Source organism: Giraffa tippelskirchi, chromosome X (genome assembly GCF_054371585.1).
Source record: "Giraffa tippelskirchi isolate mGirTip1 chromosome X, T2T-mGirTip1v1.2.pri, whole genome shotgun sequence".
NCBI lineage: Eukaryota > Metazoa > Chordata > Mammalia > Artiodactyla > Giraffidae > Giraffa > Giraffa tippelskirchi.
In genome coordinates this window covers 54,389,858-54,411,518 of record NC_137289.1, presented here as the reverse complement: position 1 = coordinate 54,411,518, position 21,661 = coordinate 54,389,858, and the positions used below count along the sequence as shown (strand labels likewise).

Here is a 21,661-nt window from a genome sequence, read left to right as displayed (position 1 = left end):
GAGTAGAACTACCATATGATCCAGCAATCTCATTTCTGGGTATATATCAAAGGAAATGAAATAAAGATCTCAAAAAGATATTTGTCTTCTCATGTTCATTTTTGCATTATTCATATTAGGCAAGATATGGAAACTAATGTTTATCAGTAGGTGAACATGAAAACAATATGTGGTTTATATGTACAATGGAATATTATTCAGACTCAAAAAAGAGAAAATCTTGCAATTTGTGACTACATAGTGAAATTTGGAGAATATTATGCTAAGTGAAATAAATCAGACAGAATGAAAAATACTGAAAAATATTGTATGATATTACTTATATACGGACTCTAGAAAAGCAAAACTAATAGTAACAGAATGCTGATCTAAAGAATCAGGAGCTGGAGGGTAGAAGAAATAGGGAGATGTTGGTCAGTGGATGAAATGGGGAAATGCTGGTCAAAGAGTACAAACTTTCAATTATAAGATGAATCATTTCAGGGTACCTAATGTATAGCATGGTGACTATTCAACGATACTGTACTGTATCCTTGAATTTTGAGAGGAGAGTAAATCTCAAGTGTTTTCACCACACACACACACATGATAACTGTGTGGTGATAGATACGTTAATTAGTTGATTGTAGCAATCATTTCACAATGTATACATATACCAAAACACCACATTGTATACCTTAAATATGTACAACTTTTATCCATCAATCATACCTCAATAAAACTGGAATTTTTTTTAAGTCACAAATGAAATAGAGGAAAGAAAACTGACTCCTCCAAAATAAAATAAAACTTGTAATTCTTGGATCATAGGGTAGTTCTCTTTTTAGTTTTTTGAGGAACCTCCATATTTTTCCACAATGGCTGCACCAATTTACAATCCCACCAACACTGTACTAGGGTTCCTTTTCCTCCACATCCTCACCAACATTTGTTGTGTTCTTTTTGATGAGAGCCATTCTATCAGATGTGAGGTGATCTTTCATTGTGGTTTTTGCATTTCCCTGATGATTAATGTTGTTTAGAATCTCTTCATGTGCCTGTTGGCCTTCTGCATTTCCTCTTTGGAAAAATGTCTATTCAGGTTTTCTGCTCATTTTTTTTAATTGAATTGTTGTTGTTGTTGTTGTTGTTTAATATATTGAGTTGTATGTGCTGTTCCAGTGTCTGTTCATTGTAAATAGTCCCTTAAACCAAAGTGAATCCTCCTTTGATGACTAGGTATGTTGCAAGTCTCTGGGTCTTTATTCTGAGTATGAGTAATAATTATCTAGGAATAATTGAGAATGTCATTAATAGGACATAGTTTTTTTTAAACCCTCTTAAATAAACAAAATCTTTATTTTAGTGTAATTTGCTTTTAAAAAAGAAAAATTCCTGTTAAAGATTAATCAAAGACCAGGATCAAATTCATAGGCTGACACAAACAGATTTATTGATTGGATCCACTGTGGTAGGAATGCTCCAGAGGACCTGTGGATTGTTTCTTGACTGAAGGAAGAAGAAAGCATCTGTTGTAATGTTTAGGTTCTCACAAAAGATTGAGGATGGTCTAAAAAATCAGGGATAATTTCTGAATTAATTGCAACTTCTGAGGCAGTTGGTGGGGATGGAGGAGGATTCAGTAGGAATTGTGTATTGTCATGAGATGGAGGTGGTCTACTAATTGGGTATTCCAAGGAATATAACAATAGCAAAGCAGGTCTGAGAATCACTGAGAAGAAAGCAGTAGTCACTCAAAAGAGGTGGGAGCCTTATACAACTGCTTCATGACCTTGAGAGAAACTGTTTTCTGTTAACTTTGCAGCTGGCTTTATCTGTCTGTCCTCCCAGCCTGATTAATAGCTGGACTGCTTATTCTCAATCCAAACTAATTTTTACTCTTTCAGTCCCAAGCAGGTTTTGGCTGTTTATATCCTAAGTGTGGACTACAAGAGATAATTCTGAGCAATTGCGGATTCTTGCTAGCTGTGTTCTGATCAAGTCATTCTAGCTCCATTGGAACTGTGAATCAACTGCCCAAGAACTGTTCTTTCTCAGTCTCTAAACTTCAGATTTTTTATGTGTAAAATAAACTGATATGATTTATTTCAAATGTTATAAAAATTCAATGTAATTTAGGATGTCAAAATGTTTTTGCATTATACTGTATAGTATAAAAACATGGAGGAATTATTATTTACTAATTACAGGTTCATGTATAGAGCAGCTTATAACACAAAACGCCATATTTGAGACTAGGCATCTATAATCTGTTTAGTAAATGAAGAGAGAGAATAAATATGTCTTAGGCAGGTTTTAAATATTTTATGCCTAGATCAAGGTTAAGACCCACTGTGGAAGTGAAGCTGTGAATAGTACAGTCACCACTCCTCCAAATATCATTCTTAATATAAATGACCATTAAAGTTGCCTTTGGGTAAAACTATGCTGCTTATGAAGTTTACCTTTCCACTGAAGCCTCCTCATGATTTACAAAATCTATACTTACATATAGGTGTGATGAGATTTGAAACTTATTTAAATCAAAGGCAAAGTGATCAGTCAATATTCCTTCTTCCAGTGGGATGAACTGAGAGTGAGAGAAAAGAAGAGATGATGTGCGTGTTTGGGGGTTGTTTTGTGACCTTTTTAGCTCAGTTTGGGGGCAGCCAGAGCAGGTGGGGATGTTTCAAGGCACTGAAAAAGCATAATGGAGAGTTGTCAAAACAGATCCCTTCATTTTGCCTTGGGCTGTGTGGCAAAAATTATATTCACAGCTCCATAATTATTTGTTTAAATTGGTGAGATGTTAACAGGTTATTTTGTGTCTTTAGCATAGACTCACCCTATTTTAAGAATAAAATCCTTTCATACCTGTATTACATTCCTTCCTCTGTTAAAGAATATTTGACTCACTCAAGAAAAGTATACATTAAGGTTAAAATGATGGAAACAGAAGGCTGGACAGTGGTAGAAGCACGAGTGAAAAAAAACAGAACTTACAAACAAAGCCCATATTCAACGTATAGCCTTTTAGGAACTGAAAGTAAATTATATTATTTGCATTTTAACAATCTTGTCTGAAAAGCCTTAAGATAAATTGAGTATGTTCTTCAGGTCAAGAATTATAAAAGATTTGGTAAACTTGTTTTATAGTGTTGCCTGGGGGAAAAACATTAGCTATTGATAGGAAGATTTGTAAAGCGAAATTTATAATCGAAAATTACTCTCCACTGGGGCAAAGCAATTGCACTGAAATTCACGCAGTCTCCATCGACAATCAGATGTAATTCACAACCCTACAGGGAAGCTTAAAGACTATTATTTCTTGTTTAATAGGATTAGTTCAATTTCTCTGGCATTTTTTATTAGAGCTGTGGAATATATACCTCGCTGCAATTTTTTTTTTTTTTAATTCTCAAGTCTCTGGTAAGATTAATTAAAAGGAAGTTATGTAAAGGTGTGGAAGTGGGATGGTCTTGCTAGAATACTCATACCCAAAGACTACTCCTTTTCATGAACTCTCTTATCCCACTTCACAAGCTGTTCCCATTAACTTAGGGAATTAGAAAGTCCTCTTAGAAATCAGGAAGTCCTCTCCTAATGATAGTTTCTACTGGCTCTCCTCCAAATAATTATTTGATTTGTCTAAATAGACATGGAGCTTGTAGAGAGCAGCTTGTTGCAAGGACTTTAAAATGGTAGGTAATAATAACCAAATTTTCACAGTTGCAATTTATGCTACTGCACATGCAAAATTCCCTTAACATCCCTACAGATGACATCTTTTGGAGCCTGTTGAAAGGCTGTAATGTAGTTTGATAGGCTAGCAATTGTGATTTGATACTACATTTAGGTTCAAATTTTCTTAGGGCTCAGTCTCTTAGCAACATCATAGACTTTGTTAGGGCTATACCAATTTCTGCCTAATAGGAGGTAAAGGGGAATCTGTGTGCCTAGAGTGGAGTTTGAATCTCTGGTAATAGATTGCAAGTAAGGAGATACAAGGAATGATGGTGGCCAGAGTAACCCAGAGAACAGTGAGAACTCCAAAATCCTGGTCAGGATTTGATCAAATATGCTAGTCAAACTGCAAGGGAACTGCTGAATAAAGAGGCTGTACTGACTATAGTCTGAGTAACATTATTTCATCAAGCCTTTGATGAATATCCAAGCTTTTTCCTTAGGTAGATTTTTTTTTTTCTTCAAAGTCTTCTACTCCTCTGGAGCAATACTAAAAGAAAAAGAGTACAACACACATTTCAAATTCAAGCTGTTGCCCAGGCAGTGGAGAACCTAGGCAGTATGGTTAGTCTTGCCAGATCCATTGCCTCGGTGGCAGCTTCTCCATAAGTTAACTGCTTGAAAGCAATTTATTTACATTCCCACTTCTTAGATCTAGTGGGTAGTGCACTTCTGACATATGTGCACAACACAAGAGCTGTGATTCAATTAAACTATGAAGCTAATACAATATGAAGAAATATGAAGCAAAATACAATATGAAGCAAATACAATACCCTGAGCCATGCATCCAGAAGGAAATTTTGCTTGCAGAAATTCTTTTGAGGGGAATCTTCTACTTAACATCTTCAGCATTCTGCTGTCAGAACTATTCCCTTTGGAGAATATACGTGGGCTATCTTTTCTTGGTGGAACTAAATGGTATGATTAGCAACTATGTTTGATAAAGCTACCAGATTTGTTTCAATACACCATGTGGTATAAAAATCTTCTTTCAAGGACATTGGTTTTGGAAGCCAGAAGACAGAATCTAGTAATTAACTTGTGTGTTAGCATAAATGGCCATAGCCTGAAGGAATTCCCACACCCACACAAGTTCCCAAATAGATCATAGATCATATAATTAATATTACAAAATGGCCGACTGTGCGTTTCTCTTGGCCAGGATTCCCTGCCTCTTTGTTTGCATTTCTCTAGTTAGCTAGTAAGGTTTTGTGAAACTTTCAAAACAAATTCTATGTTACTTTCCTCCCCTGCAAATATAGGTATGTACCCTTTGTTACAGGAAGGGTTGCAGATGGTGGAAAAGAGGATGTAACAGGATCAAATAAACAATGACGTTTTGCAAGTCCTGAAAGGTTGACTTCCTATAGCACTTAATACCTGGTTGATTAATTTTGCACTTAATATAATGGCTAGGACTGGAATAAAATGTTTCACATATGTGTGCTTTGTCTCCTACCACTCTAGTTATTTGCTGCTAGAGCAACAGCATGGCCTAACTTTTCTTTTGTGAAATGGTATAACCACGTTCGAGTATAGTTTGGCAGATTCTTAAAAAGTTAGATAATCCTGGAGAAAAAAAAGGATAGTTAGAAGGCTGCCCAGGTGGCTTAATGGTAAAGAATCCACCTGCCTATGCAGGAGATGCAGAAGACACAGGTTCAATCCCTGGGTCAGGAAGATCTCCTGGAGAAGGAAATGGCAACCAAATCCAGTATTCTTGCCTGGGAAATCCCATGGACAGAGGAGCCTGGCAGGCTACAGGCCATGGAGATGCAGAGAGTTGGACATGACTGAGTGACTGAGCATGCACAAGTAAAAAATAAGGACATTTGAGAGAAATATTAACTTTAGTTAATAATAATGTATTAATTTTGGTTCTTTAATTTTAACAAAAATACCATAGTAACTTAAGATGTTAATAACAAGAACAACTGGGTTGGGGGTATGTACAAACTTTCACCGAAGAATTGATGCTTTTGAACTGTGGTGTTGGAGAAGACTCTTGAGAGCCCCTTGGACTGCAAAGAGATCCAACCAGTCCATCCTAAGGGAGATCAGTCCTGGGTGTTCATTGGAAGGACTGATGTTGAAGCTGAAACTCCAATACTTTTGCCACCTCATGTGAAGAGTTGACTCATTGGAAAAGACCCTGATGCTGGGAAGGATTAGGGGCAGGAGAAGAAGGGGATGACAGAGGATGAGATGGCTGGATGGCATCACCGACTCGATGGACATGAGTTTGGGTAAACTCCGGGAGTTGGTGATGGACAGGGAGGCCTGGCGTGCTGCGATTCATAGGGTCGCAAAGAGTCGGACACGACTAAGCAACTGAACTGAACTGTCAAACCTTCTATACAATCTGCTATAAACTGAATGTTTATTCTTCCTTCCCCAATTCATTTGTTGAAATCCTAACCCCCTAATGGGATGGTACTAGAAGGTGGGGCTCTGGGAAGGTGCTTAGTTCATGAGAAAGGTGCGCTAATGAATGAGATTTGTTGTTATTGTTTAGTCGCCGAGTCATGTCCGACTCTTATGGGACCCCATGGACTGTAGCCCGTTTGGCTCCTCTGTCCATGGGATTATCCAGGCAAGAATACTGGAGTGAATTGTCATTTCCTTCTCCAGGGGATCTTCCTGACCCAGGAATCGAACCTGTGTCTCCTGGTTGGCAGGCGGATACTTTACCACTGAGCCAACAGAGACTGTAATGAAGTAAGATTAGTGCCCTTACAAAAGACACTCCAGAGAGCTCTCTGGCCTCTTTTGCCATGTGAGGACTGGTGAGAATACAGCACGAAAACGACCATCCATCAACCAAAAGTGGGCCCGCATCAGCCACTGAATGTGCTGGTGCCTTGATTTTGGACTTCCCAGTCTCTAGAACTGTGATAAACAAATGTTGTTTAACCCACTCAATCTGTGAAATTTATAGTACCTGGACAGAATAGGACACTATCTTTATAATTTTTCTGTAAATTTAAAATTATTCTAAAAAAAGTTTTTCTAAAAAAAAAAAAAAGCTTTAAAAGAACTAATACAGTTATAAGTATACCTACTATCTAAGTCATCAATTCTATGTCTAGATATTTATCCAAGAATAAAGGAAATATATACATAAACAAAGATGCAAACATGTATGTCCAGAGCAGCTTTATCTGTAATAGAACTCAAACTGGAAACAACCCAAATGTCCATCAACAAGTGAATGGATAACCAAACTGTTTACATCCATATAACAGAATACTACTGAGCAATAAAAATAGTGAACTACTGATACATGTAACAAGACAGATAAATCTCAAAATAGTCATTTTTAGGGAAATAATCCAGATAAAAAAATAATACATACAACATGATTCTGTTTATATAAGACTATAAAATGCAAACTGATTGATAGTGACAGAAAGATGAGTGTTTTGAAAGAAGAGGGGCGTTACCAAGGGGTACCAGGAAACTTGTGGGTAATTTATATGTTCAATATCTTGATCATGGTGATGGTTTCATAGGTAGATACATTTATCAATCAGTCCTTACAGATTATATACTCTAAACTATGTGTTTATTATATGTCAATTATGTGCCAATAAATCTTTATTTTTTAAAAAAATCCAATTAGTCATGTATGGGAGAAGGGAAATAGTTATCTTAGGCTCTTATAACTACTACCCTTGATCATGAAACATAGCTCTGTGCTTTTGGTAGTGGAAAATTTGCTACTTTGTACCATTCTACCTACAACTCTTTGAGGACCAGTTTCTTTCTCTGAAAAATGAAGAGTGACCATTGAAGTCTTCTATAGGCAAATATATGAGAATAATTTTAAACATGTATCTTCTGAAATAATTTAAAATAAATTCATTTGCATTAATTTCATAAACCTTAAGTTGAAATTGTCTAATAAAGTGTTACTTATTAGGAACCTTAAAGATTAAATGGAATTTAATAATTAGAAGTATTTGTAAGTAGCACATTATTTTTTTTCTGAACATCTATTTTGTGTCAGGCAATTGATTAGAAGTATTTATAAAAAAACAGATTTATTGAGATATTAATTACATACCATACAATTCATCCATTTAAAATGTACAATTCACTGTTTTTTTTAGTATATTCAAAGATAAGTGCAAACATCAGCACAGTCAATTTTGTAACATCTTTATCACCTCAAAAAGAAGCCTCAGACTCAAAGGGTATAGAGATTCCTCTTGGGGTGATGAAAAATTTCTGGAGCAATATCATGGTGGTGGTTGCACAATATTGTGCTCAGTTGATAAGTGGTGTCTGACTCTTCGCGATCCGATGGACTGTAGCCTTCCAGGTTCCTTTGTCCATGGAATTTTCCAGGCATGAACATTGTGAATGTATTAAATGTCACTGAATTGTACACTTTAAAACTGTGCATTTTAGGTTACAATATGGTATCCATCACACCAAAACCCACCCATACACTTTAGTTTTTACCCTTATTACTCTATTCCCCCAGGCCTAAGCAAACACTGATGTATTTTGATCTCTATAGATTGGCCTATTCTAGATATTTCATGTAAATGAAATCATATAGTATGTGGTATTTTGTCACTAACTACTTTCACTGAGAATATTTTCAAGGTTCATCCATGTTGTAGTGTGTATAACCACTTCATTCATTCATTTATATGTGTAATACTATTCTACTCTGTGTGTTAGTTAATGGTCATTTAGGCTATTTCCACCTATTCTCTATTATGAATAATACTACTGTGACTATTTATATGGGCTTCCCTGGTGGCTTAAATGGTAAAGAATCTGGCTGCAATGCAGGAAACATTGGTTCAGTCCCTGGGTTGGCAAGATTTCCTGGAAAAGGGAATGGCTACTCACTTTATATACAAGTTTTTTTTGTAGATATATGTTTTGATTTCTGTTAGTTATATCTAGGAGGAGAATTGTTGATAACTGTTTGTTTAACCATTTGAGGAATTTCAGAAAGTGCACCATTTTACATTCCCACCAGCAGTGTACGAGGGTTCCAATTTCTTGGCATCTTTGCCAGCACTTGTTGTAATCTGACATTTTGATTATAACCATTCTAGTGCGTATGAAGTGTTATCATATGGTTTTGATTTACTTCTCCCTGGTGACTAATAGTGTCAGGTACATTTTTGTGTACTTTTTTTTCCTATAAATACACTCATACAGACAATATTTTTGCATAGATTCTCAGGGGATTAACAGACCCTCAAAGTTATGAATCCCTAGAGGGGTTATTGGGTAGACACATGAAGAGAAAGTGTCATGGTAGTTATTATAAAGTAATAATATAAATGATAGTAAATAATATAATGCATATTTTTCTGTTTTACACTGCTATATATTCAACAAGCAAAGTGAAAAAAACACATTTTAACATTAGCTGCGCTAAAATACTGATTTACTTTCCATTTCATGATTCTTAATAGGGGTGGAGTCCCAATTCCTACTGAAGTGAGAAAAGTGTATTATATGTCACCACCTCTGAAATCAAAGGGTAACCCCACAGATTGAGTGAGGTAGAAAAATTACCTCTTACAAATTGTACAAATGTGATCATATACATAGGATTAGAAAACCAGCAGAATAGATGCCTATACACCAGGGAGTTATCTGTGTAAGAGGAGAGTGAAAAGAGGTTGAGGGATGTGTTAACCTGAAAGTCACTTTCAGGATGAGCAGTGGGTACTGGGAAAAAATAAACACTATTCAGCAAGAGTCAACAGGAATTTTGACGAGTACTAGCTTATTACTGCCACCACAGCTTTGAGCCTATGACATATGAAAGTTGTCTATTCCCAGGGAATAAATGAGTATTTTCCCTGTGGTCTGAAGTCACCTATAAAGTTTGGATCTTTGCTGGGACTGGAGAAACAGTGGCCTAAGCTTTGCAACCTTAAAGGAATTTGCTTAGGCAGCTTTGAGGGAATCATTATACCTCATGGCATATTCTTAGAACCTGAGAAAACTTCCTTATATTGGAAGCTTATACATTTGCATTTCTTAAGGCAGGCAGCCTCACTCTCTTCACTAGATCAGCTTTTAGAAAATGGAATGATTTGGAGTTGCAATTAAAATTTTAGGCAGAAGCTCTTCTAGGATGTTCCATTGCTTAACTGCAAAAACAGCATGGAAAAGTAAGCAATTCAAGTTCTATACCTTATTTCACCTTCTCTAATGTGACCTGCCAGTTCCTCAATAAACTTCTCCCCTTTCATCCAGTAGATCATTGGTCCGGACTCTCCACTGAATCCAAAGAATGCTTTGCAAGGGATGTTCAGAGGCTTACCTGAGAATGACAGAGAGGAAAAAACATTAGCAAATGGCTCTGGTTATCACTAGGAGACAGAAAAGGACCATTTAACATCCAAAGGAAAACTCAGAAGTGACCCATTTTCAACTCTTCTTCCAGTCATCTTATCACTCACTGTAAATGAGAAAATTTTTAAATGGTTACAAGGGCTTCTGGGAAATTTTAAAATTCAATATGTTATCAAAAATGAGAAAGTAAAGAAAGTTACTAAGTTTTTAGAACTGCTGATTTTTACTGCTTCCCTGTTATGAACTAACACAAAAAAATCAAATAGAAAGAATCCTCTTTTATTTTCCTTTTTTGAGACTATTAATAACTGCTTACTTGGACTTGCCTTTGAAGTTAACATTAATCAAAGTATAAGTTAATTTTTGACTGAAAAACATAGACTATCCACTATTACTAACACTGAATAGGGAAATTTTGTTAGTTCTGATTATTGCATATTCTAAGAAAAATCAGATACTACAAATCAAAGAAGAATTTTATAATTACAAAAATATCTATAGAAAGTACATGGAGCAAAAACTCAGTCTAACCATATCTTCAGTCTCTTTGTATCACCTATAGTACTTAAATAATTCTAGGCAATACTGTAGCTTTTTACTATGCATCTTTGATTATAGCTAAAAATGTTTTAATTATAAATGTATCATCAACTATATAATCAATTATTTTTTGCTGGTATTGATTTTATTTTCTTCTTAAAAAGTAGATAAGTAAGGGAAGAACAGTATAGAGAGCACAATCTTGACATTCCTAACAAAGGAATCGCCCAACTCATAAATCATAATATATCATTTTCTCTATAACGTGCAATTTTTGCCCTGGTTGGAACATTAGATGAAGCAATTTCAAGAATATTTTTCCTTGAAGAGTACATGGTAAAGTTGTTCCCACAATCACTCTGAGCTATGGACAATTTCTCCTTTCTATTCTTAAATTGATCCCAAACTTCCATGTTCCAAGAACCATTACTTTCTGAAAACCTTTCTATTTAATCATGACTAGCAGATGGCTTGCTTTGAGGACCACTTACACCAAGAAACAGTTTTAATTGGAGTTAGTGTCTACACTATGACAAAGGGGAAATTGAGAAAACCTCATAGATATATGGATGCTGGCTGATAGGCTGGGCTTAACCATAATAAGTGACTGTTACCAAATATTGGTCTTTTTATAATGCAGACTTCTCTCTCAGCAAAATGACATGCCATGGACCTTTGGGATCATTCAATTATTGTCAAAAGCTTTTATATCAACAGTCTTTTATATTAATATATGTTGAACACAAATCTGAAACAAGATTATTAACTGTTGCTTTGAACACGTGTTTTGTGATACAAGCTTGAGTGAAAAATAAAAGACAGCCTTGTATAGCTAAGAAATTTGAATCCTTGTTTGGATCTGTCATTAAAAAGTAGACTATCTGGCCCTGGGAAGATTACCAAACCTATCACAAACTGATTTCTCATATGTGTAGTAAAAGTGGTAATAATACTTTGGAGGCTCAGATAAGATAATCTCTACAAAAATACTTGGTGAATTCGAAAGTCTCATCCAAATTTATCATGGTTGTGTTTTCCTTCCAAGCCTTGGTCTTTCAACAAGTAAAGTTTGAGACATAATTCTATGTGTCAAATTAGATAAGTATTAATATTTGACCCTGTCAATCTCTTGTCCTCTTATTTATGAGTTCTAAGCGGGAACACTCTTTTCTTATCAATAGTCTATAAATATTTCCTGGATTCTAGAGTAGGTGTGATTCATCCAAGCAGCCCTTTCTTCTCTAAATCTGAAATAGGGTCTTTTTTTATGACTTGCTGCTGCTGCTGCTACTGCTAAGTCGCTTCAGTCGTGTCCGACTCTGTGCGACCCCATAGACGGCAGCCCACCAGGCTCCTCCGTCCCTGGGATTCTCCAGGCAAGAACACTGGAGTGGGTTGCCACTTCCTTCTCCAAAGCGTGAAAGTGAAAAGTGAAAGTGAGGTCGCTCAGTCGTGTCCGACTCTCCGCGACCGCATGGACTGCAGCCTACCAGGCTCCTCCATCCATGGGATTTTCCAGGCAAGAGTACCGGAGTGGGTTGCCATTGCCTTCTCCGTTTTATGACTTACTGTTCTTCATTTCCATGAAATTGAAGGTATTACAGAATGTCACAGTAGATAGCAAAAGATCCAGAGACTGGTAAGCATTATTATAAGGATCCTAGTTGCTAAAACTACCAGAATATACATTTATACAAATAAACTCTAGTTGTCATACCTTTGGGCTATGTTGAAAGAATACATCAAATAAAATACCCTTTTTTTGTAGGTATCCACCTGCAATGCAGGAGACCCCAGTTCAAATCCTGGGTGGGAAGATCCCCTGGAGAAGGAACAGGTTACCCACTCTAGTATTCTTTAGCTTCCCTGGTGGCTCAGACAGTAAAGAGTCTGCCTGTAGTGTGGGAGACCTGGGTTTGATCCCTGGGTGGGGAAGATCCCCTGGAGGAGGGCATGGCAACCCAGTCCAGTATTCTTGCCTAGAGAATTCCCATGGACTGAGGAGTCTGGCAGGCTACAGTCCATGGACTCGCAAAGAATTGGACACGACTGAGCGACTAAATACAGCACACAGCACAGCATGTGGGTACTCAGGCCTGGTTTGATTTTAATAGAAAAAGAAAATTATAGCGATGTGCAAAAAGGTGCCTCCTTGAAGTGGTCTATCAAAAATGACAGTATCTGCCCTTTCCTTGATACTACCCAATGGGTACTGACTATTGCAGCGATTTCTCCTGGAAATATTTTTACTCTCCCATCAGACAGGTTTTTGTTAAATAAATGCAAGAGACACATTTCAGCAGCCTAGATTCTTCAAATGCTGAACAAATATCCTGAAGCCTCTGTTAATGGCCAAAAGAGGAAAACAGTCCAATTATCATATACAATACTCTGAGGCGAGTCCCAAAATGATCAGCTCTTGTGCCAGATAGTGAGAAGCAATATGTGCCAGGTTGTGGGCACCTCTTCTCTCAAAAGGCCTGAGAGGGATCTCAGCATTGATTGAGAAAATTACCTGAAACAGAGTCTCTCCAGGCTCTTCTAAAATTTGGCTTATGTGCATATGCAAACTCCTATCTACCATTTCCATTTGCTACTGTGTTGTTTTGCCTCCAGATGTTTTAAAAATCATTCCTATGGTACTGTATTCCCTATTAGTAGAGATGATCAACTCATATTTATATCTAAAGAGGATTTTACAGTAGGTTGAAGACTATCAACATAAAAATAACTCTCTCAATATTTTGTGCTATTCACAAGGTAATGGCTTTAGACATATCTCCCTTTTAGGTTCAGTCTGTATTACTGGCAATTTCTCTATCACTTTATTTAGTCTAGACTAGTTAACAAAACATATGTTCATACAAAGACTTAGAGATGGATGTTCATAACAGTGTTATTTGTGATACGCAAAAGCTGGAAACAGTCCAAATGTTTGAAGGAATAGATGAAAGGATACTCTGGTACATCCATACAAAAAATATTTATCAAGTATGAAAAGAATGAACTACTGATAAATACCACAACACATGAGTTTCAAAATTTCAAAACAATTATACTAAGTTAAAGAGGCCAAACAAAAGGGTACATGTTTTGTGATTCTATTTATATAAAATTCTAGGAAGTTAAAATTAACCTATAGCTTCTTAGAAATTTGAACATCTGCATGTGATCCAACCACTCCATATGAAACCCTATGCCTATATAAAGACTTGTACTCAAATACTCCTATCAGTGTTATTTTTCCCAAGTTAGGGAAATTTTCAGTCATTATTTATTCAAATAATTTGTGTGGCCTTTCTCTCGTTCTTCTTCTGGGACTCCCTATGATGCAAAATGCTAGTCCATTTGATGTCATCACATAAATGTCTTAAACTTATCTTCACTTTTTCCCAATTCTTTTTCTATTTGCTGCTTTGATTGGATGAGCTCTACTGCCTTGTATTCAGGATCACTTATCCTTTCTTTGTTTCATCTAGTCTGCTATTGAACCCCTCTAGTGTATTTTTCACTTCAGTTACTGTATTCTTCAGCTCTGTGACTTCTGTTTGGTACTTCCTTACATTCTTTATCTCTTTGTTAAAGTTCTCATCTTGTACTTATAAATTCTTCTCCCAAATTTGGTGAGTATTTTTATGACCATTACTTTGAATTCCTTATCAGGTAAATTACTTATCTCCATTTTATTAAGGGTTTTTTTCTTCCTGAGATTTTATTTTGCTTTTTTGCTTGAAACGTATTCTTCTGTTTCTTTATTTTCCTTCACCCTTTGTGTTGATTTCTATGCATTAGATAGAACAACCACTGCTTCCAGTCTTGAAGTGGTGGCCTTATGTAGGAGATGAACCTTGTTGTTCAATTTGCCCTAGTTTTTATGTGTCTCTCAAACCTTTTACTTGTCTAAGCAGTCTATTATATTTTTAATTGTTGTTGTTCAGTCACTCAGTCATATCCGATTCTGCCACCCCTTGGACTGCAGCACGCCAGGCTTCAATGTCCTTCACCAACTCCCAGACTTTTCTCAAACTCATGTCCACTGAGTCGGTGATGCCATCCAACTATCTCATCCTCTGTCGTCCCCTTCTCCTCCTGCCTTCTATCTTTCCTAGCATCAGAGTCTTTTCCAATGAGTCGGCTCTTCACATCAGGTGGCCAAAGTATTGGAGCTTCAGCTTCAGCATCAGTCCTTCCAATGAATATTCAGCATTGATTTACTTTAGGATTGATTGGTTTGATCTCCTTGCAGCACAAGGGACTCTCAAGAGTCTTCTCCAACACCACAGTTTGAAAGCATCAATTCTTCAACGCTCAGCTTTCTTTACGGTTCAACTCCCACATCAGTACATGACTGCTGGAAAAACCATAGCTTTGACTATGTCAAACCACAGCTTTGATCTTTGTTGGCAAAGTGATGGCTCTGATTTATTAATATGCTATCTAGGTTTGTCATAGCATTTCTTCCAAGGAGCAAGTGTCTTTTAATTTCATGGCTGCAGTCACTGTCCGCAGTGATTTTGGAGACCAAGAAAATAAAGTCTGTCACGTTTTTCATTGTTTCCCCATCTATTTGCCATGAAGTGTTGGGACCAGATGCCATGATCTTAGTTTTTTGAATGTTGAGTTTTAGCCAGGCTTTTCACTCTCTTCTTTTACCTTCATCATTTTTAATAGCTCCTAGTAATTTTGGATGTGCCAAGTCTTGTCAGTGTCCCAAAGGGGAAGACCATAGTTAGGACTTAGATTTAGGCTGATTGGAACTCAGACTCTCAAGTAGTAGCTTTTAAAGTATGGGTATATAACAATCCTGTGGATTCACAAGTGTAATTCCTGCTAGCCACCAGAGTCAGGCAATCTGGTAGTGTCCTCTAGGGAAACCAGGGGTTCCAGATGAATCTATAAGCTCCTTACTGGGAGACACGAGTGAGCTGGACTGAGACAGAGGGAGAGCACATAGATGATGTTCGCTAGCCTGCATTCCCTGGGAATACCTCCAGAGCCTTTAGGTGTGAGCCAAACCTGAAGCTGAAGCCCCAGGCATAGCAAGTATGCCTCTTTCACTGAAAGATGCGATGTGTTCCAGTCTGTTGTCTGTACAATGCTCTAGGGGTGGGAGTCGGTCAAGAATCCTCTCTTCAATCGTTACAGTCTCATGGGACTCAGGGTCGCAAGTTTTCTAACTCCTAGAATCGGATGATCAAGGGGCATTTCCTGCAACAGCTGCAAAAACCAAAGCAGCAGATGTAAAATCTAGGAAACCAGATACAAGAAAGAATTCCCCTCTGAAAGATACTGGTGCTCTGGGGTGTGAAAGAGGGAGAGGGCAAAGACAGTGGCAGTCCTCTGCTGCTGCTGTTGCTAAGTCGCTTCAGTCGTGTCCGACTCTGTGCGACCCCATGGACTACAGCCTACCAGGCTCCTCCGTCCATGGGATTTTCCAGGCAAGAGTACTGGAGTGGGGTGCCATTGCCTTCTCCAGCCAGTCCTCTGAGGTCTCTGGAAAGGTTTGTAGTCAGCCTTTAGGTGTGTTTAATCAGAAGGCTGCTCCTCAGACTGCAGCCATGATGATAAACTAACAGGCCTCTTTCATGGAAAGATTGAACTCCTGGGTCTATTGTGTCGTCTTGTGCCCTCTTGAGAGTGGTAGCTGTTTAAGAGCTCTTTATCTATTGGTTACAGTCCTTTGGGACATTCAAGTGTAAGCCCCACTGACCCCCAGAGCCAGGTGATGTAGAGGTATCCACTGGAAGCAGCTTCCAAAAGCAAGGCACCAGATGTAAAAACTGGGGTATCAGATACACGTGAAAGCTCCCCTGTGGGAGACACTGGTATTCTGGAGCAGACAGAGGAAAAGTGCAAAGATGGTACCCACTGAGAAAAGGAAAAAAAAAAAGATAGTGCCTTTCAGCTTTAGCAGGGAAGGAGAGTGTAAAAATGGCACCCTACAGTCTCTGTCCCTAGAACACTGGTGCTTTAAGATTAGCAAATAAATTCACACAAAGGCTAGATGCTTTCCAAAAGCTGCATCTCTGCTAGGCCCTGGGGTGAGTGAGTCTGCATATGAGTGCTTTAAGAGCTGCTTCTCAGTTTGCTACAGCCTTTTGTGTCTCAGGGACATAAGCCCTGTTGGTTTTAAAAGACAGATGTTATGCGGATTCATATCTTAGGTGCAGGTCTTAAGACCTTAAGTTGTGGTGACTGATGTGGGGCATGAATCCATCTCTCTTTGAGAAGAAGCTGCAGGTTGGTGAGCGGTCTTCCCTACTGTGAGTTGCCACACTTGGATCAGAATTTATGGTGAGTTTATATCTCAGCCTCCTGCCTGCCTTTTTCTCATTTGTGAAACATAAAGGAGTTCCCTAGTTAGCTTTCACAACTTTTTCAGAGAAAACTATTCCATACGTAGCTGTAGATTCAGTGTGCCTGTGAGAGGAGATGAATTTAGGATCTTCCTACATTGTTATCTCAAACTACCTCCCTATATCAGCTTTATTTGTAAAAGCCCCAAACAACTCAAATTTCAATCAACACGTGGATGGCTATTGATACATCCTACAATGTGAATAAAATTCAAAATCATTAGCCTGAGTGAAAGAAGCCAGATACAAAAGACTATATATTGTATGATTCCATTTATATTAAATTTTTAGAGAACACATGACTATAAAAACTGAAGCACATCAGTAATTACTTATGGCTGGGGTCAGAGATTGAAAACCCAAAAGGAAGAAACTCTTAGGAAACTATGGCAGTGTTTTAAAGTTGCAGTGTGATGATGGCTACACAAATGTATAAGTTTACTAAGAGCCAATGAGTGATGCGTGGGTAAATTGTATGATATGTAAAATTCAGCTAAATAAAGCTGTTAAAAGTTTAAAAAATCCATGTTCTCAGGAAGTTTATATCTGTGAGTAGAAAGAGGAAGAGGTGAAGGACAATACACAGTATTAAATAAATTAAATATAATGTAAGCCGTATACATGTTCTAAGAGATCTCAATCTTTGTGTTTTCAAAGCTAAAGTCAGCACCCTAATCACTGAATTGTCTATGCTAGGGTCTCCTGCTAGCCCAAAGAGATTCTGGTTTGCATTTCAAATCCATATAATTGCTCTGGGACAACTTTAAAAGAACCAGAGGCTGAATTATCTAATGTGAGAGAATTGCAAGGTAAGAGTGGAATGATAATATCTATTTAATTTTGGCCACACATCTTAATCTCCTCCTGTTCCTGGACTTTCTGAGAATTTCTCAAGGACAAAAATTTGATTTTCAATTTCTTTGTTGAGATCTGCCCTTCCCCCCATCCTGTGATGGACTATGGATTTTAATAAAGGCCACAGATAACCAGCAAGGCTCTACTTTTTCCACACAGTTGTTCTTCATTCTTTGTTTTTCTCTTTAAACAATTTTCAGCAAACCTCTTTTACTGTCTCTTTTAAATTGCCCTATTATCTCTATTTCTTGGGATGCAATATTTTCTATCTGTGCCAGTGGAAACACATGTATGGTGGTTAATTTTCTTGTGAGGTTTGTAATTTTGTTACTGTATTTGCATCTACAGTAAGGATTGTTTTCTTTGGGAGCCCTGGGTGGTGATGGCTGTGGAGGCATTCCCTCAGAGTGGTTCCAAGTTTGCCTCTGCCAAGTCCTTACAAGTTTCACTGGTTTGGAAACAGTGTTTCTGTTAATTTCTTAGCTTGGGGGTTTCCACCACATGTGGGTTGTGTGAATTTAAAGTCCACATCTATGTTTGGTACAAGTTTAGAGTTCCGATTTCTCTGGAGTGTCTCTTCATTCATGGCCATGACCCTGGACAGAATGTAAATTTCCTGGCCACTTTCCTAGACCAATGTTCAGAGTTTTCTAGTTCTTGTTTCAGGAACTAGAATTTCAGGCTTCATAGAGCATTCAGGCTTCGTGATTTTTGCTGGGATCTCAGTTCTAGCTCCACACTTCACACAGATCTGTGGTTCTATGATCTGACCCTGAGCTCAAGCCCTTAGACTTTTAAGGTGCTTATCTGATCCTGATATCCTCAGATGGTATTTAGCTTTAGCTTATGCTCCCTTCTCTGGGTTTGAGTTCCCTTTTCATTCCTAAAGCTTAGGAATTTCCCCTACTTGCTATCATGCTGAGCTAAGCATGTACAATCTTTGTTTTATTTTGACCAGCATTTCTCTGTGTTTAGAACCAGAGATGATTCTTTACCACATCAGTCTATCCTATTAACGAGTTGTATCAAGTTCCACCACCAAAACCTGCAAGCAATATATCTTAGGCCTGAATGATCAAGTTAATTTTACTTTCATCCAAGGAGTTAAAGATAAAATTTCTATTCTGTTACTGCTAACATAAATGAAAGTTCTCCTTTTTACCCTGGGCTCACACTTAGATTTGACCTTTACAAGATGAGATGAAAGGAGGAGTGGATATTTGTGATGCCAATGTAAAAGCCACTCACCTTCCTGCTGTGCTTTATGTACTTAAGCTTGTAGCTTCAACTTTCAAGAGCTTTATTCCTTCAGAAGAGAGTGTGTAATTAGGGCATACACCTTTTACTTATTTGCACATGAGGTGCTGAGTGTCCTGATCACATGCTCCAGTCACACGCTTGTAACATTAACATTGATTAATGTTAAGACACACAACATAGGGGTATGTGTCTCATTCTTTCACTTGTGAGACACATTTTAAGAAGTTCTAAAATACACTGAAGTTTGTAAATTATTTCCTCAACAACTTATAGCAAAGCTGAATTATATTAATGTCACACTTCTATGAATTCAAATATGACTTCATTTTGAGTGAAAGAGAAAGAATAGAGTCATAACTTGCATATGGGGAATCCCCATTAGGAGTCTGCCTGATATTGAATGTCATCTGTCCAGTGTGTTAAAAAGGGAAAAAGTTGAGAACCACCAATCTAGGGATGTGATTTTCTTGAGTTGAAGAAAAACATATTCCTCCACTTTGAAAAATCACACACACATACATACACACACAAAATAGCTCAGGTGTGGTTGAATCACAAGATAGTTCTTCATTGCTTACACTGGCCCTTCCTATCAATCTTCTAATATGCTAAGTAACCATTTGTAGCCCAAACTGTATTGACGAAAGCTCCAGGGTTCTTGATTTCACTGTTGATTACAGTCTCAAAGTGAATGGATTGGACAGAATTAAGCTGAATTTCCTGAGGTAAAATAATGTCCAGCTTCAATAATGAAAAAACAGTCCATGTCTTCTAATATGTTAATACAGTGTTCAATCTATTAGAGAAAATGTTGCCTTCCCATTTCTATATATCTGGAAAAGAAAGCAGCCTTGACATTCCAGAGCGGTTTTGTGCAGCTGTTCCCCCACATCTTTCTAAAGAACCCTCTTTCCATCATTTTCTTAATGAGTTAATACAACCACTGGGATGAATTATAAATTATAGCTGAGAGCAAGCTATCATGCAGCTAAAGGCAGGAAGAAAAAATGTGTTTCTTCCAGTAAGATTCAATGGGAGATGAAAAGTCGATGAGATAGAGAGGGGATGGTTGTCCCAGCTGGTGGAAGCTGAAGAGATTAAGATTTTGTGAGAAAAGAAAGTGGATACCAAAACGAATTGACAGTCGACTGGGGAAGGCAAAAGACTGGGAGAAAGTCCTTGAGTACCCTTATATTAATTATTTGGAAATGGTGAAAAATGTGTGTGCGTGAGAGGGAGAGAGAGAGAAACTTACTACCGCTTCTTGTTTTACAATGCATATAAAGGAAGTCTTTTCAGAGGTGATGCCCACAGCTATTTGTCTATACTAGAGACAAATAGCATAGCAGCAGGACTCAAAGATGAGACACAGCACTGTTTTCATGAATAAAAGTATAAGCAATGAGGTTGCTTTGGTCTATAATCGGCTCTTAGGGATAAGTGACACAAAGTCCAGTGGAAAATGAAATGTGTAGAGTTACAGGATTTACCAAGCCATCTCATCAAGTAGCCTCAATCCCAATAGAAGTTTCTTTTACTGAATTTCATCAAGGGTGAATAAACATAATTCCCTTTGTGACTATGTAGCATGCCCATAAACCTTAACTTACTTTACTTCTTTCATCCCCTTAGAACAGGGCTTGGTTGGCTCAGTGTCTGAAGATGCTTTTCTCATTCATATTTCTGATTCAAGGGCACAAGGTATAGGCAAGGTAGAAACACAGCATGGGAAGAGTATTGAGGTCAGGACACTGAAGTTATAGGCCTGGTCTTCTCACTAAGTTTCTGTGATTTTTTTCTTTTTTTTGGGATAAGTTCATTCTTCCAATAGCCTCCGTTTCTTCTTCTAAAAAATGATGATCAGCTAAAAGAATTTCCAAGGACCTTTTCAGATCTGACGTTCTTATATGTCAAGAAGCTGGCCTACAATGGTGAGTGTTAGGATTTTTCAGGTAGGAAGAATTTCCTGCATTGGAGTGCAAGCTCTGAAGTAGCAGTCATTAGTTCTTTTGGTAAAAGGAAGATGATGTGAGTCCCTCTGCCCTGGGTAAATTTTGGCTTTAGCTCCAAGGTCTCTTAGCCCTGGTATTTCATGTCTGAGTCTGCCTGCCTGCTGTGCCTGGAGTCCTAGTTCCTGTGTATCTCCCCAACCTCTGACTGTTTATTGCAGAATGAGTTTCCTGCCTATGAACACTACCTTGCCTTGAACCCTAGTTCCCCTCTGTCCCACTGGCCCCTACTTGCTTATGTTGGCTCTGCTGATCTTGGCTTATGGCTCTGCTTTCCTTGACCCAGTGCTTTCCATATCTCGGCTTGACAAAAGGATTTTCAAAAAGCTCCCTATGGGAAAAGACAAAGACCTTGGGTATTAACTCACTCCACTAGCAAGTCCAATTCGTACTCAGCAAATTGAGATGTCGAGAGAGTTGAAGTAAGCAAATACTCTCTGTGTGCGTGTATGCAAGTGTATATATAGTTGCAAAAGAATTCATTTGGATTGAATTAATAGTTCAAAATTAAATGCACATGATTCTTGATAATTTGTTAGGTGGAAGAATAAACAGACAACTTTTAATACTTTAATATTA

At 37.7% G+C, this 21,661-nt stretch overlaps 1 protein-coding gene across 1 annotated transcript in view; it reads right to left on the bottom strand.

Annotated features, from left to right (window-relative positions):
• IL1RAPL2 (interleukin 1 receptor accessory protein like 2) overlaps positions 1-21,661 on the bottom strand; it is a 1,535,365-nt gene that overhangs the window by 42,462 nt on the left and 1,471,242 nt on the right. Inside the window, exon 11 of the mRNA XM_081566378.1 lies at positions 9,901-10,030. Coding sequence (XP_081422504.1) covers positions 9,901-10,030 — 130 coding nt within the window. The remainder of the gene's footprint in view (positions 1-9,900; positions 10,031-21,661) is intronic.